The sequence below is a fragment of the Hylobates moloch genome, unplaced genomic scaffold (assembly GCF_009828535.3).
Source record: "Hylobates moloch isolate HMO894 unplaced genomic scaffold, HMol_V3 SCAFFOLD_8, whole genome shotgun sequence".
In the NCBI taxonomy this organism is placed as follows: domain Eukaryota; kingdom Metazoa; phylum Chordata; class Mammalia; order Primates; family Hylobatidae; genus Hylobates; species Hylobates moloch.
In genome coordinates, this window is record NW_026652283.1 from 19,364,814 (window position 1) to 19,392,297 (window position 27,484).

Genomic DNA, 27,484 nt, shown 5'->3' on the forward strand with positions numbered 1-27,484 from the left:
AGAGGCCAATTTCATTCAATATTGACTTTTCTGTAATCTTCTTTGCCTCTTCTATCCCACTGCTGTCCATTTACACAGCTGACCTTATGGTCTGTTCTATAGTTTTTCTTGAATCTATATAAAATAAAAATTATCTGATAATTTTTTCTTAACTACCTTCTTTCCACTTGTCTTTCACACACTAGAATTATTTCTTCTAACTGTAGGCAAAAATCCACTGGCCAGGATAATTTACCATTCAGATTAATTTACATGTCTACATTTTTATATACCTCTATATTAATATTCAGTGCTCAGTGTTTTCTTTTTGTCCTATGTCTTTTTATTTCTCCGTAGGCTATCTTGCACACTAGTGTTGAGGCATTTTGTAGGCAGCTTCCTTTTTTAAAAAATATTCTCTAATAAAACTTCTTCCTGCATTATTAGAGAATTTCAAACAAGTAAATACCATGTTATGTCTTCAAATACTTGATAAAAGGTGGTATTTCCTGTGGATTGGAGTGAGAATGTTTTAAGTCATGGGCATTTTGGGCATTCCATTCATCTTTAGTACCTATATGTGTTTAAGAGGAGGTAATGCTTATGCCAGATAGAGAAAGTAACCTAGTTACCTCTTGAGGTATTGTGGCATTGGCATAACTATATATTATAGATATATATATTTACATATATATGTAAATGTAATTTATCCTCTTTTCTTCCTCCCTCCTCTTTCTTTTCTATTTGTATATATTGTTTTATGTTTAAATTCCTGTACCCTACAAAGAAATCTAAAGAAAAAATCTTAAAAAAAAATCTATTAAGATAGGCTAGTGCCCCCTCACAAGAGTTTGGACTAAGTTTTCAAGGAAAGGAATTTATCTTACAAAAAAGGGAAATTTAACCAAGAAAAATAATAGAGTCATTGTACAGTAATAAGTGATTCGTAATAAGCAGGAGTCACATGATTACATTTCTTTGTTGTATGAATAAAAAGCAATTTCGAAAGCAATTCATATTCTCATGATTTTTGTGATTATTTTCTTAAAAAGTTGACCTGTTAACTGTCTTATTTGCCTAGGCGGTGCTATATAACGATCGTTCAGTTTTGGAGAATCATCACGCAGCTGCTGCATGGAATCTTTTCATGTCCCGGCCAGAGTATAACTTCTTAGTTAACCTTGACCATGTGGAATTTAAGCATTTCCGTTTCCTTGTCATTGAAGCAATTTTGGCCACTGACCTGAAGAAACACTTTGACTTCGTAGCCAAATTTAATGGCAAGGTAAATAGAGCTGTACCCAGTTTTCATTTTTTTTTTGAGACAGGGTCTTGCTGTGTCGCCCAGACTGGATTGCAGTGGCATGATCTTGGTTCACCGCAACCTCCGCCTCCTGGGTTCAAGTGATTCTCCTGCCTCAGCCTCCCGAGTAGCTGGGATTACAGGCTCATGCCACCATGCCTGGCTAATTTTTGTATATTTTTTTAAGTAGAGATGGGGTTTCACCACGTTGGCCAGGCTGGTCTCAAACTCCTGACCTCGTGGTCCACCCACCTCGGCCTCCCAAAGTGCTGGGATTACAGGCGTGAGGCACCTGTCTTCATTTGATAGACACATTGAAAGATATCATGGAAGCAAACTGTTAAACAAAACATGTTACTATCAACTCTCAGATTTCAAATGTGAAAATGGAATAAAATAAAATGTTTAACCAGAAGCAGACATATAGATATTGATCTGAATCTAGATGCCCAAGAAGCTGAGATGCTGTCTCTATAGATTATACTTTGTGCTACAGAGGAATAACACATTCTGTCATTGTGGTTTTTGTTTGATTTAATTTGTTTTCATTTCTATGGTATATTTATATAAATTATCTGGCAGCAGTACAGATCAAAAACTTGAAGCAGAATTTTAAACCTCAAAAGTAAATGCCCAAATATTAAGTTATGACAATTTTTTATGAACTGTAACTATATTATTTTAATAGTAATTGATAATAAGGCCAAGCACAATGGTTCACGCCTGTAATCTCAACACTTTGGGAGGCCGAGGTGGGTGGATCACTTGAGGCCAGGAGTTCGAGACCAGTCTGGCTAATACGGCGAAACACCATCCCTATTAAAAATACAAAAATTGGCCAGGTGTGGTGGCGCACACCTGTAGTCCTACCTACTTGGGGGGTGCTGAGGCAGGAAGATTGCTTGAACCCGGGAGGTGGAGGTTGCAGTGAGCCAAGACTGTACCACCACACTCCAGCCTGAGAGACAGAGCAAGACTCTGTCTCAAAAAAAGAAAAGTAATTGATTATGTATGCCAATTTAAAAAAGCATTTTTTGCTAATTCAATAATTAATGATTTTTAAAATTTTCATTTTTGTAGGTACATAGTAGGTATATATATTTATGGGTTACATTAATAAATTCATATAATGTGTAATAATCACAACAGAGCAAATGGGGTATCTCACCTCAAGCATTTATCCATTGTATTACAAACAATCCAGTTATACTTTTTTAGTTATTTTAAAATGTATAACTAAATTATTTTTGACTACACTCACCCTGTCACCCATTATTAATTATTTTATCCATAATTCATTATTTTACTTTTTTCATGAACAATTTTTACCATTAATTTACACAAGCCAATAACATTTTTAAGCAGCTAGAGGTTCCCAATTATTTGGTATTATGATCCCTATATAATCTGAAGACAATAAATGTTCTATTGTTTTTCTCTTCAACTATTGTTTTTATCGAAGCAAAACATATTTTAACTTTATCTTTCAAATAGGTAAATGATGATGTTGGAATAGATTGGACCAATGAAAATGATCGTCTACTGGTTTGTCAAATGTGTATAAAGTTGGCTGATATCAATGGTCCAGCTAAATGTAAAGAACTCCATCTTCAGTGGACAGATGGTATTGTCAATGAATTTTATGAACAGGTAACTGACAATTGTTTAATACAGCTTAATCTGTACTTACAGGTTGCTCATGAATTGCTCAAAGCTTCTAACAGCTATGAAAGTATGATCACTCTATTTTATATTCATACTTTTGCCAGAAAATGCACTGGTCAATTTTGATCAGGAGACAAAAATTGGACTAAAATATAATCATAGAACTCTATGATAAAAGTTATTTGCAAGCATTTGGGGGGAAGAAGATATTGAGTTAGGAAGATCCTTGAAATACTGTTGTTTTATAGATTTATTTATTATCATAGAAGGTAGTTTAAATGTATATGGAGTAGCTTATATGTATATGGTAGTTTAAATGTATATGCGTATCACATTAATTTCACTTACTTTCCTAGAAAATGTATTTATTATCATAGAAGGTAGTTTAAATGTAAATGGGATAGTTTATATGTATATGTATTATGGTAGTTCGAATGTATCTGCATATTAGATTAACTTCACTTTTGTAAAAAAATTAATGAGCATTATATGAAAAAGCTAAAAAGAAATAGGCATTTCATTTGACATGATAATGTAAGAGTTAACAGACTACTCAGAAAGCTACCACAATTACATAAGCCGGGGGTGATCCTCCTGACATTACCCTACACCCATCAGAATGCACTTGAACCTTCCTGTTTGGCACTGTGAACCACTCTTAGAAAGAACGTGGAGGTGAAGGAGCATGCATGAAGGACAGGAATAAGCGACAGGAAAGCATGTGGAAAAAAATGAAGATATTTACTCTTGGGGAAATATGACTGTCTTCAGATATTTAAAGGAGTGACATACTAATTTAGAAATAGGTTAATCATAACATTGCTGTGGAGATTAAAGAAGATAAATTATGTAACATACTTAGCACAGGATCTGATTCATAAAAAAAGTTAGATCCCTCTCTACTGCCCTAAAAAAAGGTATGAATATACCAGTCTATAGAAGTTATTGGGAAGTAGAGTTCAGGTCAATGTCAGAAAGAAATTTATATTGCTAAAGGTATCCAAAAATAGGCTGAGACACCTTATTAATCGTAATAAATTGACTGTCATTGGACATATTTAAACAGAGATTAGAATGAAATTTTATGGTTACTATAGGTAGGATTCATATATAAAATGAAAGGTTTGTGGGGTTTTTAATTTTATTATTATACTTTAAGTTTTAGGGTACATGTGCACAACGTGCAGGTTTTTTACATATGTATACATGTGCCCTGTTGGTGTGCTGCACCCATTAACTCGTCATTTAGCATTAGGTATATCTCCTAATGCTATCCCTCCCCCTCCCTCCACCCCACAACAGTCCCCGGTGTGTGATGTTCACCTTCCTGTGTCCATGTGTTCTCATTGTTCAATTCCCACCTATGAGTGAGAACATGCAGTATTTGGTTTCTTGTCTTTGTGATAATTTGCTGAGAATGATGGTTTCCAGCTTCACCCATGTCCCTACAAAGGACATGAACTCATCATTTTTTATGGCTGCATAGTATTCCATGGTGTATATGTGCCACATTTTCTTAATCCAATCTATCATTGTTGGACATTTGGGCTGGTTCCAAGTCTTTGCTATTGTGAATAGTGCCGCAATAAACATACGTGTACATGTGTCTTTATAGCAGCATGATTTGTAATCCTTTGGGTATATACCCAGTAATGGGATGGCTGGGTCAAATGGTATTTCTAGTTCTAGATCCCTGAGGGATCGCCACACTGACTTCCACAATGGTTGAACTAGTTTACAGTCCCACCAACAGTGTAAAAGTGTTCCTATTTCTCCACATCCTCTCCAGCACCTGTTGTTTCCTGACTTTTTAATGATCGCTATTCTAACTGGTGTGAGATGGTATCTCATTGTGGTTTTGATTTGCATTTCTCTGATGGCCAGTGATGATGAGCATTTTTTCATGTGTTTTTTGGCTGCATAAATGTCTTCTTTTGACAAGTGTCTGTTCATATCCTTTGCGCACTCGTTGATGGGGTTGTTTGTTTTTTTCTTGTAAATTTGTTTGAGTTCATTGTAGATTCTGGATATTAGCCCCTTGTCAGATGGGTAGGTTGCAAAAATTTTCTCCTAAAACCATAAAAACCCTAGAAGAAAACCTAGGCAATACCATTCAGGACATAGGCATGGGCACGGAATTCATGTCTAAAACACCAGAAGCAATGGCAACAAAAGCCAAAATTGGCAAATGGGATCTAATTAAACTAAAGAGCTTCTGCACAGCAAAAGAAACTACCATCAGAGTGAACAGGCAACCTACAGAATGGGAGAAAGTTTTGTGTTTTTAAAAAATAATGTATTGCCTTTCCTAAGAATGGGATTAATTCATAATTCTCAAAATATGGAAATGCAGAAAAATGTAAATTAAAGGGAAAATTCATGTATAATAATACCACTTCTTAGGCATAATTGTTGCTGATGTTTTGGGATATTTCCTTTATTAATTTTGCTAGATAACTGCTGGTTAAAAATCTCCCTTTTTCCTCAGAAACACTTGAAGCACTTCAAAATAAAACATTTGTGCAGTAATATTATTAAACATATAGATAAATAAGAATATCAGAAACAACACAATCACAGGAGATGTATTAAAATTCAAACAAAATCTGGGATAAGGTAACCCCTTGAATTGAGCAATAAATTCTTTAAACCTTTCTGGGAGCCAAAGCAAAAAAGGAAAATAGGCTACATTTATATATTTTTTAAAAAGTTGTTCTCACTATTGCATTTTTTTTTTTTTGAGATGGAGTCTCACTCTGTCACCCTGGGGTGCAGTGGCATGATCTCAGCTCACTGCAACCTCCTCCTCCTGGGTTCAAGTGATTCTCCTGCCTCAGCCTCCTGAGTAGCTGGGATTACAGGCACCTGCCACTACACTCAGCTAATTTTTTGTATTTTTAATAGAGATGGAGTTTCACCATGTTGGCCAGGCTGGTGTCGATTTGCCCACTTTGGCCTCCCAAAGTGCTGGGATTACAGGCATGAGCCACTGAGCCCAGCCTCACCATTGCATTTTCGTGCATTTATATTCTCATATAAAAGACACTGACTTGTGTGATAAAAATATCATCTACTTATACATTAGAATTTAGACTTTCTGTGTTTCTCCTTGATAAAAAGCAAAAACCTCAAGTTCACAAAAGTACTAATTAGCAACAGTGTTTCTATAGGAATCTTAGCACTTGAGGTAGGATCCTTTAGCTGTCAAGTAAAGAAGTTTGTGCATTAATGCCTGGGGTTTTGCATATTTACAAATTTCAGATGCCAAGTGAATGTTGACTTCACTTGTATTTTATTTCTAGGGTGATGAAGAGGCCAGCCTTGGATTACCCATAAGCCCCTTCATGGATCGTTCTGCTCCTCAGCTGGCCAACCTTCAGGAATCCTTCATCTCTCACATTGTGGGGCCTCTGTGCAACTCCTATGATTCAGCAGGACTAATGCCAGGAAAATGGGTGGAAGACAGCGATGAGTCAGGAGATACTGATGACCCAGAAGAAGAGGAGGAAGAAGCAGCAGCACCAAATGAAGAGGAAACCTGTCAAAATAATGAATCTCCAAGTAAGTTCTAAAACCTAGTTCTAATGTGTTTTCCCTGGGATTGCTTTCTTACTTTAGATGAATTTTATGCTTCTTATGAAATACGCAATACTTCAAGTCTAAACATCATTTGCGGAGTTTGATTACGGATAGCTCTCTTCCCCAATATCATAATAATAGAAAGTCCAGACTATGGAATCTATAATAATAACACATATGATACAAAGATATCTTCTCCGTCATGAAGTGAAAAAAAATAATAATAAGGAGTTGAAGCCTATTCTTTTTTTTTTTTTTTTTTTTTGAGGCAGACTTTTCTATCACCAGGTGCAGTGGAAGATCTCAGTCATGCAGGTCCTCCCTTTTTTGTATTTTGAGTAGAGACCGGGTTTCACCATGTTAGCCAGGATGGTCTCGATCTCCTGACCTTGTGATCTGCCTGCCTCGACCTCCCAAAGTGCTGGGATTACAGGCGTGAGCCACCGTGCCCAGCTGCTTCAGGTTATGTTAGCGATTTAAAAGTGAAAGAATTTCAGTTACCATAAAGACCAATCATAGGTTTTTATTGGCTTGTTTAGGGGAACTCCATGTGAATAGATATGAGGTAGTATTCATTTGTTCATTCAACAGACATTTATTGAGCACCTGCTCTGTGCCAGGCATCCTTCCAGGTACTAGAGATAGAGTTGTGGGGAAAAAAAGACAAAAAAAAAAAAAAAAAAAAAAATCCTTGCCCTTATAGAAGTACATTCTAGTGGGATCAGTAGACAATAAGCAAAACAAGTGAGTATATCTACAGTATGTTAAATACAGTATTATTTACTGTAGTGATAAATACTGAGAAATATAAGAGTAAAAATAAAAGGAGGGAGATATGAAATATTATAGAGATAGGTTAAAATTTTAGGTAAGATATCCAGGGATAAGAAAGATGTAAAGAAGGGAAAGATTTGTAAAAATAAACAGACCTGCAAGAAGTAAGGGAGTGCTCCCTGGGGCTGTATGTGGAAAGAGGATTACAAAGAGAGGAGAAAGCAACCTGTGCAAAGGTCCAGAGGTGTACGTTGGGTGGGGTGTTCAGGGAGCAGCAGGAGAACTGGGATAGCTGGAGCAGCAAGACAGAGGCAGCCGGGAACCACGCTGTCCAAGGGATAGAATACAGTCATGGGTTCTTAGTTTCTGTTTCTGGTTGGGCCAGTAGAGCTCCTTCCTCACCCCTCTTATCACTAGAGACAGAAACTAAAAACCATGGTTTCGGGTGCTAAAAGCCTAAAACAAAACGAAACAGCCGAACAGCAACCACAAATAAGTCAGCCTGGACAAGCTTGGAAGGTAGGACTCCATAGGGCACGGTTAGGGTTGTGGCTTTTACTCTGAGTAAGATGGGAAATCGTCGGTGGTTTTGAACAGAAGAGTTAGTAGACTCAACTTACATTTTAACTGGACTGCTTCAGCTGCTCTATTGAGAATATGCTTGGGGTTGAGAAGGGAGCAAGGATAGACATAGGGCGATCCGTTAGGAGACAATTGAAATTATCTAAGTGAGAGATGACTGTGACTTTGGACCAGGGCAGTAGCAACAGCAACAATGACAACCTATCACATCTGGTAATTGGCTGGAGTGCATCATGTGGCCAATCTAACCTATTTAGCGTAATCGACTATAAAATCATTTTTATTTCTGCCTCTAAAGCTACTCTCCTATTTATCCTGTCATGAAACAAATAGTGACTAATAGCATAATTAGTAAAAATCCATGACCCTTGCAATGACATTGCACAAATACTGTTCCTAAGAACATAGTATGTGATTTCTGCCTACCTTTACAGATAAAGTACAATCTTAATATTCTCAAAGTTCTTACCAAAAATATAACCAGTGAAAGATATTCTGATCATTTTGTGCCTATTCTTATCACAGTCAGGATAATACACAACGTGGTTCATTCCAACCATCTTGTAAGGAGATTAACCTTCTACTGATCCATTTTGCTCTCATATAAGCACCTTGTTGTAGGCACACATAAGCAAACATAAAGAAATCATTATCAATTATGAACTTATGAGGTAGAATTTTGCAAATTGAGTTTTAGGTCAGATCTGGCCTGTTAATTATTTTTTGTAGAATGGGGGAAAATACAAGTTGTTTTTCTTCAATATGCTACTGTTAAAGTAATTATATTTCATTTATCTGATGCAAATAAAAAGACTTCCATTAGAAAATTTGTACCAATCTTGGGATTCAGAGCTAGAAGCCAAGACTTGGAATTCACGGGTTATTCATTCATTTTTTCACTTAATAAACATGTATTAGTTTTCTCTTTTTGTTTGTTTTCATTTCAAGGAGCCAGGTAGTTTGCTGTCTTACTAAGAATAAGACAGTTTTTCCACTGAATGAAGGTATTGTCGGCTTACCCTCTGGAAAAGCTTTGTTCCCAGGGGCCCTGACTTACTGCTATTTGAACTCAAACACATGGAAAATACAGATGCACAGATCCAGGCATTGGGAATTGAAGGACCCAGGCCAGGAGATTTAAGAGGCTCAACTTGTCAACCCAGCCTTTAGCAGCAAATGCTACAACCACATATTCCATTTCTTTCTGTTCTGTAGGGTTGGGTTGTCATACCTTCCCATTTTTATCAAGTTCACTAAAGCAGGAATGAGAGTTTTTTGGGTTCTGTTTGCTCATGCCTTCCAAAAGTTAACTGATCACATTATATTACGGTTTAAAAATATCCCATCCACAGTGATTTGATACTGTTGCTTTGGAAATATTATCTTTAAAGTATTTCTTTACAACCAAGAAAATGATAAATATGGAGCAACATTAGTATTCACTAAATAATGGCCCCATAGAGTAACAGAATTTTAGAAATGAAGGGGGAATCGATGCTTATCAGTTCAGCTGCCTCACTTTACAAAAGATTAAACTAAGGCTCAGAAATTTAAATGACATTGCAAGGTTGTAGAACCAGAAAGGGAACCTAGGTCTCTTAATTTTTAACTTCAATGCTTTTGGCTCTTAGTAATTTTAATTTCAGAATTCATATTGGCTAAAATGGTTACCTTGGCTTTGCCTAATACTTAGGTTTCAGAAAAAAATAAATATGCACAGATAACTTCTGTAGTTTGTAAAACTTGGAGATGTCCTAGGAAACACAGAATAAAATGTTTCAATATGGTGTCCTAGGAAAAGAAGGTTTTTATCCCACCTTATAATTAAATCTGAAAGATTCCTACAGCGAACTAAGAGGTTTCTAATGAAGTACTAAGCTGCATTTAGAATTGGAGCAATGAAAGGCTCTTTGTTCTCCTTTCAAAAGGTTCCAGTACAGAACAATTTGGCTCCCAATACAGGCATGTTTTAGACCACCTGCAGGCTCTAATCTACGCAAATTTATTTGGTACAAACTTTCTTCTACGTCACCTTCTTATTCAGTGTAATTCCAGAGAGGTTTATTGCTAACATTTAACAGTATTAATAAGAGAACAGCTGCTCTCATGGGGACTGCCCTGGAAGGAAAAAAGAGGAAAATTGAGCTTTTGTTAACTTCTTCCCTATGAATTCACTGCCATCGATGTGTATAACTTTAAGATGAAATAACCTTAAACTGAAGAGTGTTTGCTACAACTGTGATTCAAACCTGTCCTTCAGACAGGGGTCATCTGTAACTCTTTTGATTCAAAGGATTAGGTTAAAAAGTATATTAACATTTAAAAATTTCTCAAAAGAATTTGATTTATAACAAAAACAAAGTAGAAATAGACAAGTAGAGTTAGAAGAGTAATTTTTAATTTGCTTTAAAAATCTGATGTATTAATGTATTTTATTGACTTTCATAGAATTCAAATTTATTTAAATTTCAATTATATCTACTGCCCTTGTTAGGAAGCTTTCAAATGAAAGAATTGATATAAGGGGTCATGGCCTGTGCCCCATACACTTTTGCCTATGTCCCAGTTCTTCAAACTTTGCTTGGAATACTGCTAGCCCCTTTTCACCCAGAGTGTTTAATTCTCATTACTTACATCCAGCCCAGGTACCAGGTCCTTTAGAAAAAAATTCTACCTAATTTTCCACAGTTTGAGTCACTTCTGTTGCTATGGTTTGATGTATCAAAAATAAATTGCACCAGACATTTGTTAAAAATGGCAACGAAGGCTTTATTCAAGACTATTGTAATAGGGGAGACAGATTGAACTCTGTTGAAGCAAAAGGTGGGAAAATTGTTAAATGCTGCTGTGAGCTAGTGAAAAAGTGCTGGAGGATGTTATGGGAGCATTGGCTAGTATGATTAAGCCACCTGTTAATTGGTATTTACTAAAGTTAGGCTCCTACCTCCCAACAGAGACTAGGAGATAGGCCTGCCTGCTGGCCTACCTTTCTTCTTTCCTTCCATCCTTCCTTCCTTCATTTAAATCTTTTTTAAATTTTAAAATTTAAATTTTATTTTGTAAGATTGTAAAGCTAATTAGAGGCTGGGAGAAGATTTACCTATATTCCAGAGGAGCAGAGAAAGAATTTGCTATTGCAGGTTTTTTAAAGTAACTGCTCTAACAAGAGGGAGGTCAGGGTCCTATAGTCTAGAAGTCTAAAATAGAGTCAAACTGAGAGAAATGGCAAGCCCATCTTGGTCACAAGAATATGTCTGTCATAAAACATAGCACATGTATTTCAGTTTTTGTCTTCTTGGCACTCTCCCTTCCAGAGAGAGACTGTAAACTCCTTTAAGGCAAGCTCTGAGCTTAATTGATCTTTGTTTCTGCATATACTGAGAGGATAGATGCGAAAAGGCGTTTTTATGTGAAGTCACCCAGTACTGGACTTTTTATTGTTGGGAGTCTTTATTGCTGATTTAATCTGATTACTTATTATTGGTCTGTTTAGGTTTTCTATTTCTTCCTGATTCAATCTTGGTATATGTGTCCAGGAATTTATCCATTTCATCTAGGTTTTCTGGTTTGCTAATACATACTTGTTTAAAATAGTCTCTGATACTCTTTTGTATTTCTGTGGTGTCAGTTATAATGTCTCCTTTTTCATTTCTGATTTTATTTTTGGCGGTATTCTCTTTTTTCTTGGTTAATCTAGCTAGTGGCTTATTCATTTTGTTTATCTTTTCAAAAAAACCAGCGTTTTGTTTCCTTGATACATTGTACTTTTTAAATTTCCATTTTATTTAGTTCTCTTATTATTTCTTTTATTCTACTACTTTGTGGCCTAGTTAGTTATTGCTTTTCAAGTTCCTTGAGGTGCATTATTGGGTTGCTTATTTGAAACATTTTTAGTTTTTTGTTGTTGATATTTATTGTGTTAAACTTCCCTTTGACTACTACTTTGTGTTGTTTCCATTTTCATTTGTTTCAAGAAATTTATTGATTTATTCCTTAATTATCTCTTTGACCCAAAGGTCATTCAGAAACAATATTTTTTTAATTTTCGCGTATTTATACAGTTTCCAAAGTTTCTCTTGTTATTGATTTCTAGTTTTATTCACTGTGGTCTGAGAAGAAACTTGATATGATTTAGATTTTTTAAAAATGTGTTGAGACTTGTTTTGTGTCCTAGCATCTGGTCTATCCTGGAAAATAGTTCCATGTGCTGACAATGAGTACTCTGTAGCTGTTCAACAAAATGTTCTGTAAATATCTGTTAAGTCCATTGGCCTAAAATGCAGTTTAAATCCAATGTTTATTTATTAATTTTCTGTCCAGATGAGCTGTCTAGTTCTGAGAGTGGGATGTTGAAGTCCTCAACTATTTTTGTGTTGAAGTGTCTCTCTCCGTTTAGATCTATTAATATTTGCTTTGCATATATCTGCGTGTGATACTGCTTCTCAGCCTTTTGGCTAAGATCAGGTTTAGTATCTGGTTGCTCTGGTATTGGTGCATATATGTTTAGAACTATTCTATCCTCTTACTGAATTGATCTCTTTGTCATTATATAATGACTATGTCCTCTTTTTACTGTTTTGACTTAATTTCTGTTTCATCTGACATAAGTATAGCTACTCTTGCTTCTTTTTTGCTTTTTGTGTGCATGAATTATATTTTTCTGTCTTTTACTTCTAGTCTATGTCTGTCTTTTCTATCTTTTATTTCTAGTCCGTATCTGTGTACAGATGAGATGAGTTTCTTAGCACATAATTCATGTTTTTTAATCAATTCACCCAGTTTGTGTGTTGTGAGTGGAAATCTTAGTCTGTTTACACTCAAGGTGATTTCTCATTCATATTACGAATTGTTTTTCTGAGTTCTAGTCTATCTCACTGAGATAGGCTTTAATATTGTTATTTTGAATTATTTATCTGGGATTTCAAAAAATTCTTATTCATTGGAATCTGTTGCTGGAGGATTATTTTGTTCCTTTGGAGGTGTCATATTTTCTTGCTTTTTCACATTTCTTGTGTCTTTGCATTGGTATCTGTGTATCTGGTGTAGCGGTTGCTTGTTCTAATTATTTTTTTCTTTTTTTTTTATTTGAGACAGAGTCTCTCTCTGTCACCCAGGCTGGAGTGCAATGGCGCCATCTCGGCTTACTGCAACCTCCGCCTCCCGGGTTCAAGCGATTCTCCTGCCTCAGCCTCCCAAGTAGCTGGGATTACAGGTGCCCACCACCATGCCTGGCTAATTTTTTGTATTTTTAGTAGAGACATGGTTTTACCATGTTAGCCAGGATGGTCTCAATCTCCAGACCTCGTGATTCGCCTGTCTCAGCCTTCCAAAGTGCTGAGATTACAGCCGATTTATTAAATTATCGTTTGTCAGGGGAACTTTTTCTTGAAGGTGTATCTATGCTGCCAGTTGGATAAAGTTACTTGGCTTTGATTTTGGGTGCAGGCAGTAGTGTAGTCTCTATGATTTATTTGACTGTAAACAAACAGTATCAATAGTATCTATGATTCCTTCAGTGGCTTAGAGTGTGGTTATTAGTGGAAGGCTGTTGTAAAATTTTGCTGGGGACAGGGATGTGATGTGAATCAGTCTTTAGACCCCAGTGGTGGCAGCAGTGGGCCACATGTACCTCTCCTAAGCTGCTCAGGACTTGGTGAATGTGTGGGTCCTGGTGTGAGCTCCCTCTCTGAAGCAATGCCATCACATGATTTCCAGGCAGCTCTCTGTATCAGTTTCAGAGACCACATGGGTTGACAGACTCCCCCATGGCTAGGACTGCAGGAGTCCATGGTAGGAATGCGGATGGCAGGATTCATTCACTTAATCTTTCCTCATATTTTAGGGAGCCTCTCCAGGCTCATAGATGATCCTAGCCGAGCAGGCTGCCTTACTTCTCTCTTCTTCCTTACCTTAGGCATTTCCTGTCATTTCTCTGTTGAATTCAAAATTATATTTTAGATGATAAGTCTGATTACCTACTCACTCCATTGGTTCCTCTCTGTGGAGGAGGCAAGTACCAGATGCCTCTAGCCTACCATCTTGAAGACCCCCTCCAAGATAAGTTTCTTAAAGGAGGTATACTAAGGTAGAACTTTTTTTTGTTAGAAGTTATAAAATTCCAAAAAAGAGAACATTATTGGTTCATGTAAACATGATGTTGGCTATTATCAGTGCTTACTTGTTCCTGCTTTTGTCTTTGCCTCACCTGCCTAACAGCTTGTTCTTTCAGCCTTGCTTTCTTCATGAAGCTGGAACTATAGCCAGCTCTAAGTTCACTTCATGCCAGACGCATAAGCAAAGGAGAAAGGATCTTCAATTACACCTCTCAAACCCACATTCATTCTGTGCAAATGAGAAATATCTCAGGGAAGGACTCAGGCCCGACTTGGGCCACACACACACCCATTGGCCAGTCACTGTGATACAATTTTGTAGACTGGTGGTGAGGGAGGAAGTAGAATTTAACAGCCATTTCTAGAACCACATAATTGAAGGAAGGGGGAAAAGTTTCCCCCTAAATGATTTTGGATGCACAGTTACCAGAAGAAGAGATAATGTAAGGAGAAGAAAAAGGAAAAAATAAAAACAGAAACAGTATATACTCTAGGAGGTACATATGGAGTATCATGGGAATTTAGAAGAAAGATATTATTTCTTAGAAGAATTCACTGAAATCTGATGGAGTCTTTAAAAAATGAATGAATATATACTCTCATGTGGTTGCAAAGAACATTTCAGGATAGGCAATACCAGCTTGAAAATATGAGTTCAGTGTAGATGTTTTAAAAATAAGAAAAGCAGAGTAGTTAAGTGTAGTTAACTACACTTTGAAATTAATTTTTATTTTATTTTATTTATTTTTTTGAGATGGAGTCTCGCTCTGTTGCCCAGGCTGGAGTGCTGTGGCGCGATCTCAGCTCACTGCAAGCTCCGCCTCCTGGGTTCACGCCATTCTCCTGCCTCAGCCTCCTGAGTAGCTGGGACTACCGGTGCCCGCCACCATGCCCGGCTAATTTTTTGTATTTTTAGTAGAGACAAGGTTTCACCGTGTTAGCCAGGATGGTCTCAATCTCCTGACCTCGTGATCTGCCCACCTCAGCCTCCCAAAATGCTGGGATTAGAGACGTGAGCCACTGCACCCAGCCTGAAATTAATTTTTTAGTCCACATGAAGCAGATGAGGAACATCAAAACCATCTTTAAATATATCAGTCTTGTAGATGTTTGTGAATTAATTAAATTGATTGACAGAGACAGACATAACAAGAAGTTATTTCAGTGATCTATGTGGAAAGTCTTGAGAGCCTGAATGTAATGAGAATACCAAGATATAAGCAGAATCTTGCACTGGACATTGCCAAATATTAAATACTGTCCCTAGTTATTTGTCAGTGATATTTTAATGATTATTGCCATCTTCCTCTTTTTTTCCCCATTCTCGAAAACTGCGTTATTATAGTATACAAACCAAGGTTATGGATTAACTCCTCTTAATTATCTGAAAAGATAACATTCATGTGCTCAGCACACAACTAAGTAGTCTGATTTGGTGTATTTTATTTTATTTATTTTAGAAAAGAAGACTTTCAAAAGGAGAAAAATCTACTGCCAAATAACTCAGCACCTCCTACAGAACCACAAGATGTGGAAGAAAGTCATTGAAGAGGAGCAACGGTTGACAGGCATAGAAAATCAATCCCTGGACCAGACCCCTCAGTCGCACTCTTCAGAACAGATCCAGGCTATCAAGGAAGAAGAAGAAGAGAAAGGGAAACCAAGAGGGGAGGAGATACCAACCCCAAAGCCAGACCAGTGACAATGGATAGAATGGGCTGTGTTTCCAAACAGATTGACTTGTCAAAGACTCTCTTCAAGCCAGCACAACATTTAGACACAACACTGTAGAAATTTGAGAAGATGGGCAAATGGCTATTGCATTTTGGGATTCTTCGCATTCTGTGTGTATATTTTTACAGTGAGGTACATTGTTAAAAACTTTTTGCTCAAAGAAGCTTTCACATTGCAACACCAGCTTCTAAGGATTTTTTAAGGAGGGAATATATATGTGTGTGTGTATATAAGCTCCCACATAGATACATGTAAAACATATTCACACCCATGCACGCACACACATACACACTGAAGGCCAGGATTGCTGGCTCCACAATTTAGTAACATTTATATTAAGATATATAGTGGTCACTGTGATATAATAAATCATAAAGGAAACCAAATCACAAAGGAGACGGTGTGGCTTAGCAAGGAAACAGTGCAGGAAATGTAGGTTACCAACTAAGCAGCTTTTGCTCTTAGTACTGAGGGATGAAAGTTCCAGAGCATTATTTGAATTCTGATACATCCTGCTAACACTGTGTGTGTGTGTGTGTGTGTGTGTGTGTGTGTGTGTGTGTGTGTGTTGTGTGTGTGTGTGTGTGTGTGTGTGTGTGTGTGTGTGTGTGTGTGTGTGAAAGAGAGACAGAAGGGAACAGTTTGAAAGGGTGCTTGTGTGCATGTGTGTGCATATGTAGAGATTTTTGTGGTTTCAGTAACTCATAGAATAGCTGTAGCAAATGACTGAGTACATGTGAACAAACAGAAGGAAGTTCACTCTGGAGTGTCTTTGGGAGGCAGCCATTCCAAATGCCCTCCTCCATTTAGCTTCAATAGAGGGCCTTTTGCAGATGGAGGGCACTCAAGGGCTGGGTGAGAGGGCCACATGTTTGGTATGACATTACTGCTATGCACCACTTGAAGGAGCTCTATCACCAGCCTCAAACCCGGAAGACTGAGGCATTTTCCAGTCTACTCACCTAATGAATGTATAGGAGCTGTCTGTGAGTATGGATGTCACTCAACTAAGATCAAATCACCATTTAAGAGGATGGCATTCTTTATACATAAACACCTAGGAAAGAGTTGGAGTCAGGTCTTTAATCAGGTTAGAATTCTGAATGATGCCAGAGAAGGCTTGGGAAATTGTACTTCAGCGCGATCGCCTGTGTCTTAATTTGCTGCAAAATGTGTGGTAGAGAAAGAAAAGGAAACAGAAAAATCACTCTGGGTTATATAGCAAGAGATGAAGGAGAATATTTCAACCCAGGGTTTTTGTGTTGACATAGGAAAAGCCTGATTCTTGGCAACTGTTGTAGTTTGTCTTTCAGGGGTGAAGGTCCCACTGACAACCCCTGTTGTGGTATTCCACATGCTGTTGGTTGGGGTAGCTTCCATCGGCAATCTGGCCCATTGTCAGTCATGCTTCTTCTGGCAGGGGAGATTATAGAGAGATTGTTTGAGGATCGGGTTATTATTGAAAGTCTTTTTTTTATTTGTTTTGTTTTGGTTTGTTTATCTACACTTGTTTATGCTGTGAGCCAAACCTCTATTTAAAAAGTTAATACTCACTTTCAATATTTTATTTCATATTATTATATATGTCATGATAGTTATCTTGATGTAAATATGAAGATTTTTTTGTTTCTGTAGATAGTAAACTCTTTTTTTAAAAAAGGAAAAGGGAAACATTTTTATAAAGTTATATTTTAATCACCATTTTTATACATTGTAGTTCTCTCCAAGCCCAGTAAGAGAATGATGATTCATTTGCATGGAGGTTGATGGACAGCCAGTCATCTACCTGTTCTAATTTAAATGATAATCTGATATAGTTTTATTGCCAGTTACATGAGGATGCTGCAAAGAATGTTTTTTCACTAGTAACTTTTGCTAACTGAATGAATCCTGGGTACAGATCTCCCAGATGAAAACCTGTTAACCAATACCATATTTTATAGTTGGTGTCCATTTCTTTCTAACACTGTTTGTTATGATTCTTCCTTCAGTACTATATACAGACCTGCTCATTATCTAAACAATCTTAGCTTCTAAGTAAACCTTGATTGTGATTTCCGGTTTTTATTTTCTCTGATGTAGTAGAAAGGAATGTTTACATTAAAAATACTTTTGTTTCTCATAAATGGATATTGTACTCCCCCCTTTCAAAGCATTATTTTACAATAATTCATGGCATTTAAAAAAATAAGGCAAAGATAATACAACAAAAAAATACATGGTTTCAAGGCAAATTCTCCAATAAGTAGGAAAATGTAAAAAGGATCAAGTGGATGCAGCCTCTACCTAAATAATTAAAATATATTTCAGTATATTTCTGAATTAACACCAGGTCTTCATTATTTAGAACTTACTAAATTGTTTTCATTTTCTTAGTTTTACCTGTGTGTCTCTATGTTTGCAAAAATTACTATGAGTCAAATTTTGCCAGTGAATTTAACTATTTTTCTTTCTTTGCAATTAAGAGAAGGGGAAAAAAGCATTTATCTTCTTATACCCCTTGTATCTAAGTACTTAACAAAGCCAATATTTTCCCATTTTCCAAATGCTGTCCATCTCTAACATAAATATTAATTGAACATAGAGCTATGTTTGGAGTGAGTGGACTGGCAGGACAGTTGGAAGTCCATCACAGTCTGTTGACAGTTTCATCAAAGCTGTATAGTCCAACTAGTGGGGCAGATTGGCTACTATGGTGGAAGTCTCAGCAAACTGCCTGGTTTTGTTTGTTTGTTTTGTTTTAAGGTACAGGAAATAAGAGGAATAACAGTGGCCAAAGCAATTAGAACATCTTCATTCCAGAACTGTGTTCAGCAATCCAGGCAGATTGATACATTTTTCTTTAAAAATAAATTGCTATTACAGCTAGAAGTCAATTGGGATAAATAAAGGGATGAAGATCCACTAAGTTTGTGACTTTCACACACACCCAGTACATCTCAAAGGATGCTAAGGGACATTTTCTGCCAGTAGAGCTCTCCCCCTTTTTGGTGACAGCAATATTATTATGCTCACATCCAACTCCAGAGCTTACTTCCTGTGGTGCCAACGTATTTGTTGCAATTTACTACATTTTTATATGAGCCTATTTATAGGTGCCATTAGATAAACTCAGGTCTTTCAAATGAAAGAGTTTCTAGCCCACTTAGGGAAAAAGATAATTGTTTAGAAAACCATAAAATCAATGGTAGGAAAAGTTGGAACTGGTTACCTGGATGCCATAGTTCTCTGTTAAGTAAAAGACCAGGTATATTCTGAGTGTCATCAGTGTTATTTTTAGCATGCTAATAAATGTCTTTCCAGTTATATATCTAAATTAACCTTTAAAATATTGGTTTCCTTGATAAAAGCACCACTTTTGCTTTTGTTAGCGGTAATATTTTTTGTCATTTAGATAAGACCTGGTTTGGCTCACAATAAAAGGAGAAGACAGTAGCTCTGTACAGGGATATATCTATATTAGTCTTCATCTGATGAATGAAGAAATTTTCTCATATTATGTTCAAGAAAGTATTTACTTCCTAAAAATAGAATGCCCAATTCTGTCTATTTTGGTTGAATACCAGAACAAATCTTACCACTGCAATCCCAGTAAAACGAAAGAAAAGGAGTATCTTACAGACTGTTCATATTAGATGTATGTAGACTGTTAATTTGCAGTTTCCCCATATTCCCTGCCTATCTTACCCAGAGAACTTTCTTTGAAGGTAAAAGCTGTGCAAAAGGCATGAGACTCAGGCCTACTCTTTGTTTAAATGATGGAAAAATATAAATTATTTTCTAAGTAATAAAAGTATAAAAATTATCATTATAAATAAAGTCTAAAGTTTGAAATTATTAATTTATAAAAGTGAACTAATTGTGTGATTATCAAGTCCTGATTAATGAGAAGTGAATAATCTAAAAATCATTTATATTCTACTGTGGGAGGTATTCTTGGTGCTTCCATGTCAGTATGGGGCTCTCCATTGTCCTCATCATTTATAGTACTTCTAAAATAATAATGGAAACCTCAATAAGGGTCTTGTCCTCTTCTATCATCCTAACCCTGATTCTAGTTTAATGCCTTTCCTGACTTATATGCCATTTGCAAATAAACTTCCTTTCAAACTGTTTGTTAGAACACTCCAATAAAACAAAGTTCTACGAACTTTCATAGTCTAGAAAAACCAACAAGATCCCCCTTATTTAGCGATTATTAGCTAATGTGTGGAAGAAATATCAATAAAAGTTCAAATGCTAATAGCTCAATTCCAGATAATTGAAAGCTAAAATGTCTATGTACTTTGAAGCCAAACTGAGTTTATTTCATTGATCGAACAAGCAGCAACACATTTTATGACCATTGTCCTAGGTCGTTTGTGTCTTTATGAATTTGCTGATATTGTCAGTCCATTTTTTAAATCTTCTACAAAATTCAATTTTAAGATTAAGAAATCAGCAATTTTAGGTAAAGAATATTCCAAAATTAAATTGTTCTTTTTAAGAAATATATCAGTTTTAGTTCCTATATTCACACATCAATTTGTTCATGTGGAAGATATTCAAATTCTTATTGGGAATGAATTACACTACAAACAATGAGTTAAGCTAAAAACTATACATAACTTAAATTGAGATTTGCATACGTATTTGTGTGTTTCACACCAAAGAACCATGCTTAGAGAACGGTAACATATTTTTCAGTCTATGTTATGCACCATGGATGTTAGGCAATGTGTGCTATTGCCAACACATGGTATTTGTTGAAATACACGTTGCTTTGACCTTACCTAATGGTGCTTTTACCTAACTTGAATTGCTGTTTGTGTTCCCATTAGCAAATCATTCTAACAGCAGGCTAACAATGGTGAAGTAAAATGAACATTTTTGGGCTGGGTGCAGTGGCTCACGCCTGTAATCCCAGCACTTTGGGAGGCCAAGGCAGGTGGATCACCTGAGGTCGGGAGTTCGACACCAGCCTGACCAACGTGGAGAAACCCAGTCTTTACTAAAACTACAAAATGATCCAGGCGTGGTGGCGCATGCCTGTAATCCCAGCTACCCAGGAGGCCGAGGCAGGAGAATCACTTGAACGTGGGAGGCAGAAGTTGTGGTGAGCTGAGATAGCACCATTGCACTCCAGCCTGGACAACAAGAGTTAAACTTTGCCTCAAAAAAAAAAAAAAGCCAAAAAAAACCCCCAAAAAAACAAAAACTTTTTTTGGCAAAATATGTTTGAAGACATGAAACTGAAGATTAAGGTTTCACTTCCATAGTGGAACTCAGTGTTTACCTGCTGATTCAAAAATACTGATCTAGTATCAGTGTAGGTAAGACCATAAAATACAGTGTACAGAATTATGTATAAATGGAAAACAAAATTAGCTTTTGACATATGTTTAAGACTCTAAAAGGAATCCACATTTTCTTTCCAGAGACAGCTAGTTTTTCTCCACATTTTTAAGGTTGATTGCCTTGACATACATTGGTATCCTTGGGTTTCTGCTTCCTGGAAAAGTTGTGGAGAACAGAAGAAAAGCCTTCTCTTTACAGATAAAAAATGTTGAACATGTTTATGTTCTGACAATGAAGCAATGATTTCCTCATTGCTTTGCATTAAGAAGTGGTTCTTTAATTATGCAAATAATTCAATGTAACCAAAAATGCTTCAATGAGTAATAATAAATCACCATAGGTAAGTATTCTCAAGAATGTTTAAGTTTGGTTTATTTTCTTTTTTTTTTTTTTTTTTTTTTTTTTTTTTTTTGAGATGGGTCTCGCTCTCCCAGGTGAGTGCAGTGGATTCGATCATGCCCGTCTCACTGAGCCCCTCCTGCCTCACAAAGTTATTTAATTTTTTAATTTTTAGATTAAAATGAAACACACAAAACGACATTCCGTGGTACTGAGTATTTTCATATAATCAGAACTGTAAACTACTGATTATTTTCATATACTCAGAGGCTGAATATTTTGATATAATAACTAGTATCATATAACAGAAAACTAGAAAGAAGCTTTAATTCTTTTTCTAATATTCTACAAGCCTCATGGGAAAAATGTTTTATGAAGGTTTCAAATACATTAGATAAAAATTAGTGTCAGTAATTTAACTTTGTACAAATTATAGTCTGAGATCTTCTGAGTTTTCCTAAGACAAAGGAGTGTATTATCCAGCAATTTATTATGTTTTGTGTTGTTATAAAATAAATGTTCTATTAATGTATATTTTATTTTACTAAGTTCTAACACAAAAGGCCAAATACTTACCTTCCCTACTAAGAAAAATTAAACCTTATTCATCTTGACTTTCACAGATGAAACACTGACCAGTAAATAAACAACAGCCACTGCATTAATCTGCCCAGCATGATCAGATAGTAGGTTAGAATTTGAAATTCATTAATAAAAATGTAAGAACAAAACTTTGTAAGCCTTAATGGTTTAGTATTTCAGTGTCATTGAAAGTTCCTATTTCAAATTAAACAAACTACAGCAGGATATTTTTCCTTTCCTGTTTCAAAACAAAAACCAGATGAAGAAAAAACAAAGACAAACTCATAGGAGGAGAGCACGGCTTCTCTTCAATTATACTTCTCTTACTCAATATTAGTAACCAAAAAATAAGCAGAAATTCTCCTCTGCCATAATAAAAAGAAAGAATGGGCTTCGACTTAACTTCTAGTTCCTCATTCCTGCTTTCCTTGTAAAGCCCATGGTACTAAGAAGCAAAAAATGCAGAGCTGTGGATTGGGAGTGAATACTACATAAAATTTGCAGGGAATCCCAGGACACCCCTCCATCTTTAATACAAACCAATTTAGTTACTCTGGAGTGAAATGACTTGTGGATACACTGTTCAACCGTGACTTCCTTTATGACAAGGAGTACTTATACATGTTTCCAAATGTGAATTAGCCCTTGAATTAGTTTGAAAACTGCTACTTGAATAACTTTTGAAGAGAAAGATTTTTCTTTCCGGTAATTTTACTCCCTAAAAAAGGCAAAATACTCAGATGTTCAATGTGAAATTAAAAATAGTTGTTTGAAGTATATATACTTCAATAAATAGTTCTTTGTGTATATAAAGTGTTGGTTGATAGCAGTTTCCTTGTCCCTTTTCTTTTTAAAATTCCAAATTGATTATGGGTCAAAAACTCCATCTTATATCAGTGATTTCATTTTAACTGTTTATAAGGATAATTTAATATTATAGTATTGCTAACTTTAATAATTCTGACATATCTATATATTACCTGTTAGTGAGGTTTTAATGGCTTTACTTAATACATATTTGTTCATCAGCTTAAAAAAATCACTAAATTTTTTATACTCTGTAAAATATTTGCATGGGAATTTTAGCATATTATGTTTGCTTAACTGGTGTTTTTCTTCACTTATGACTGTCAGTTTATGTCTTAATATATTCTCACAGAAGAATGCATACCATTTTTGTTCCAACAAGAACAATCTGTTAGTTGATAAGCACTGGTAATAAATATCACTGAACCCACCCACCCCCTGATATTTCTTCCTCAAGATTTCTATCATGCAAATCACAAAATGAAAATTGGTGCTTTTACAAATATTTGGAAGCTCTCAATGCAAAATAATAAAAATGAGATTCTCCCTGGCTTTCTATAATATATTAGGATATGTGACTGAAGGAACTTTAATCTGAATTTAGAGTGTTTTAGGTTTTGGTTGGTTTGAATAATTTAATTTGCATTTTGGTATTAAAATGTGCTCTGATTTCTGCGGGCATTTGTTCTGACCAGTCATTACCTCTTCCCAACAGAAAAAAAAAAAAAAAAAAAAAAAATGGCATTGGTAAGTTTCAATTAATATGGCCCAAAAATTTGACCTCGAAGGATATTTGTAAACCAGAGAGTATTTAATTAACTAAATTTACTGTTTCTGAAAAGCAGTATTTTCAAATAACTGCCAACCAAAGTGACACTGTAGGGATGTCATTTGTACATGACAATTTTTAACAACGTAATTCTTACCATTCTCAACAGACCTGAATATGTTTGCTAACTAATAACTTTGCCAAATTTTTCAACTTCTAGAAAAACAAGAGTGAGGCTTTTGAACTTAAGTAATCATTTTGCAATTGAAATAAATCTTGTCCTTTCACCTGTATCTTCCTTTTAATATATGTAGCAATACTTAGTATTATCCCATCACAAGTATTTTTAGGCAACTTAGTGGCTGAGAAATGTTCGTAAAAAGTAGAATCTGTACAGAAATAAAAACTAGATCAATTGTATTTATTTTTATTATTTTTTAGCCTAGATACTATGTTGATGCTCCCTTTTTGCCAGAATTACTGGAAGTGCCTCTTGGTTTTATATATATAAAATATATAAATATTACAGTAAATATATACTCAAAATTATTAAAATTATGACCTAGATTATCTATGTCGATGTTATGAGTGAATATAATGTATACTATAAAAATAATTCTGCAGTTTTATGATTTATGTAGTATTTGTACAATCCACTTCCTCCAGTCCTCTGAAGGCATCCTTTCCTCTTGTATGCAAATATGATGGTGTGGTACCTAACTTACTCTGTCATGAGACAGGCATCTATTGGCCTTCCTACAATATCCAAAGAACCTTGTGGGGCTTATATTCTCACGGTCACATCTTTCTCACTGTCACTAATGAATTCATAGCCACATTTAGTCGTCATCTAACTTTCTGCAACTAAGTTGTGTCCTTTCTTTCATCAAATAGCACCAAAGCCAAAATACCCACATTTCTGGCATTCAGCTTTAGAGTCCTATAAAACAGACAGTTGTATTTCTACCTAGGTTGCCTAAGAAATTGATTCTTCAATCTACACCTATTATTTCCCCATTACCTATGATATCAAATCCCAACTCCTAAGCCTGATGTTTTCAAATTCCCCTTTGCTCTGGCCTGAAACTACCCTCTCCAGCTTCCTGCTCCAAAAGGAACCTTCCACTTATCATTTATATTTCTTTATCTCAGGCAAATACATCAGTTGAGTTAGTGCACTTTCTATAAACATACACTTTCTCTCTCTCTCTCACACCACACACACTTCCAACTATACACAGCACAAGAAGACGAGATTGACTATCTCTTCTTCAGGTGTGAATTTTACTCCTCTCTCAGAGTTTTCCTCTTACAATCATGTCATGGCTCTGAGTGGAAGGGAGATGATTGGCAATCTAGTCTGAACCTTTAACGCCATCCTTCAATTAAGTGTTCTCAAAACAAGTCTTAAGGAAGGAAAATTTAAATTACATGGTGTGAGGGGTAATAATGGGTAAGTTCTAATGGAGACTAACATCCAGGCCAGAGAAGAGGGATTATTATGATCATTACCTAAAATAGGGAGCCTCAGACATCAGTTTAGTGTGTCCTTGTTCACACCAATTCACACGCAGTCCAGCTTTACAGGTCACCCCCAAGCCTGTAAATTCTACCCCATGTGCTTCAGCGGGCTTGGGGGTGCTTTCTATCTCTAAAATTTTTGGTTCGACTTGTTCAGATGAAATAATTTCCAATAAGGGATACTTTCACCAGAATACACAATGGTTCCATTACCCTGGAACCAAGGCTACTATTTGGATTTTTTTTTATACTTTAAGTTTTAGGGTGCATGTGCACAATGTGCAGGTTTGTTACATATGTGTACATGTGCCATGTTGGTGTTCTGCACCCATTAACTCGTCATGTAACATTAGGTGTATTTTGTTGTCTCATGTTACTGAACCATCAGGGTAGAAAGTGATTGATCCCAATTTACTAGGCTGAAGTATGGTTTCTGATACAAAACAGTGGCAAGAAAGATTGTGTTTGGAACACGAAGAATTCTCCATGGAGCCCTTAATGCTTCCATGTTACATAGTGAGTGTGGTGGGACACTGGAGTCACCCAATAAAAACAGAACCACTAAGAAAATTGACCTTGCAAGAATTAACTTGCAGGTCATCCTATCAGTAAAAATGTTCCACCAAGAGAAGTCCTAACAGAGGGCAATGAAAACGTGGAATGGATAGTGGAAAACAAAAGTTTTATATCAACATTGGCTTCGTAGTCAAATATAGAAATAAATTTGGAATTTATCCACTAACAATTTTTAATCTATTTACATATGTATATATATGTCTCTGTATCATTTACTTAAAACTCAATATGAAAGTTTTCAAATGTATTCAAACCAGAGAGAATAGTAGAGTGAACACCAGGTGCCTATCACCTAGCTCAAACAATTAATATACCGCCAATCTGTTCCATATATACCTCCCAATATTTAGTGCATCTCCTCTATATGAAAATATATGAAATTCTATATGAATACATGAATTTCTATATGAAAATATAGAAATATAAATACGACATATCCTTTTATTAGTAAATGATTTGTAAAAAAAAAAAAAGAAAAGAAATGCTATATTTACCTCTAAAACAATTATACCACCATTATCATCCCTAAAAAAAACTAACACAAATTACTCAATACAACAAATATCCACAGTGTTCTCATTTCTGAGGTTATAAAACTTCTAAGATTACAAAGAAGTCTTCTTGTTATAGTTTGTTTCTTTTTGAATAGGTGTACAAAGTCCGTACATTGAAATTGGTCAGTTCATTTCTTACGTTAAAATATACAATTTCTCCCTCATCTCCTTTTTTCCTTGCGCTTTTTGGTTGGAAAAAATATTGAGTTATTTGTCCTAAATAGATTCTTTACTTTCAATTTTGCTGATTGTATCTTTTGCGGTGTCATTTAACATGTTCTTCTCTTCCTTATATTTCTTATGGACTGGTATTTAAATCTAACCTGAGATTTGATAAGATTAGTTTTCTTTGGAAGTAAAAAGGAGGACTATTTCAAAGGTGGTGTTTCAAGCTTTTAACTTCCATCAGGATGTTCAAAATGGCTTGAGATTTTTGGTGATATTATTGGTCGTTGATTACCTTTTGCTAAATTCATTAATTCATTAGAGGTTTGAAAATTATAATATTCTCACTTATAAGTGAGGCTAAACATTAGGTACACATGGACATGAAAATGCGAACAATAGACATGGCACATTACCTGAGGGGGAGATGGAGGAGAAAGGCAAGGGCTGAAAAACTACCCATTGGGTACCATGCTCACTATCTGGTCAATGGAATCACTTTACCCCAAAACTCAGTGTCTCACAATATACCCATGTAAAAAATCTGCACATATACTCTCTGAATCTAAAGTCAAAATTAAAATTATAAAATTAAGTATCTAATAGCTTAATTCTACTAGAAATTAATCTACTTACATATAATATAGAATTATAAAACTTTATAGAGAGGTCTGAACTGATCATATTAACAGAACTTTTTCAAAATGGTTAAGAATCATCCTTATACAATAACTACTTTCAATTTCTCTACTGTGCCACAAAAACCAAGCTATGCAAATAAAACCCAGTAGAGCTCTACCAATCTAAAAGCAATTGAAGATTATAGTATATTTTCTACATTTTTTTCCTTTAACCTTTGCATTTGACTCAAATGAGTTTAAGGATTTTGTATTTTTAATATTGTTTTTATTAAATCTGTTCTAGAAATAAATTTGTCATCTCTGGAGAATAGTCTCTATTTTCAGACTATTTGTTGGACTAAACCAAGGTTGCACTGGTATTATTTCAGTAAAACTTTAAAACCTTACCGAAATCCTTTCAGGATACTTTAAGATTGAATTACATTTCAATAAATATTAATTACCCTAAGAAAGAAAAGAAAATT

At 35.5% G+C, this 27,484-nt stretch overlaps 1 protein-coding gene across 1 annotated transcript in view; it reads left to right on the forward strand.

The window, feature by feature from the left end:
- The window catches only part of PDE3A (phosphodiesterase 3A), a 294,546-nt gene extending 278,720 nt beyond the window's left edge, over nucleotides 1-15,826 (forward strand). Inside the window, 4 exon segments of the mRNA XM_058442168.1 lie at nucleotides 1,061-1,264; nucleotides 2,777-2,932; nucleotides 6,250-6,508; nucleotides 15,456-15,826. Coding sequence (XP_058298151.1) covers nucleotides 1,061-1,264; nucleotides 2,777-2,932; nucleotides 6,250-6,508; nucleotides 15,456-15,697 — 861 coding nt within the window. The 3' untranslated portion in view covers nucleotides 15,698-15,826.
- The last annotated feature ends 11,658 nt before the right edge of the window (nucleotides 15,827-27,484 follow it).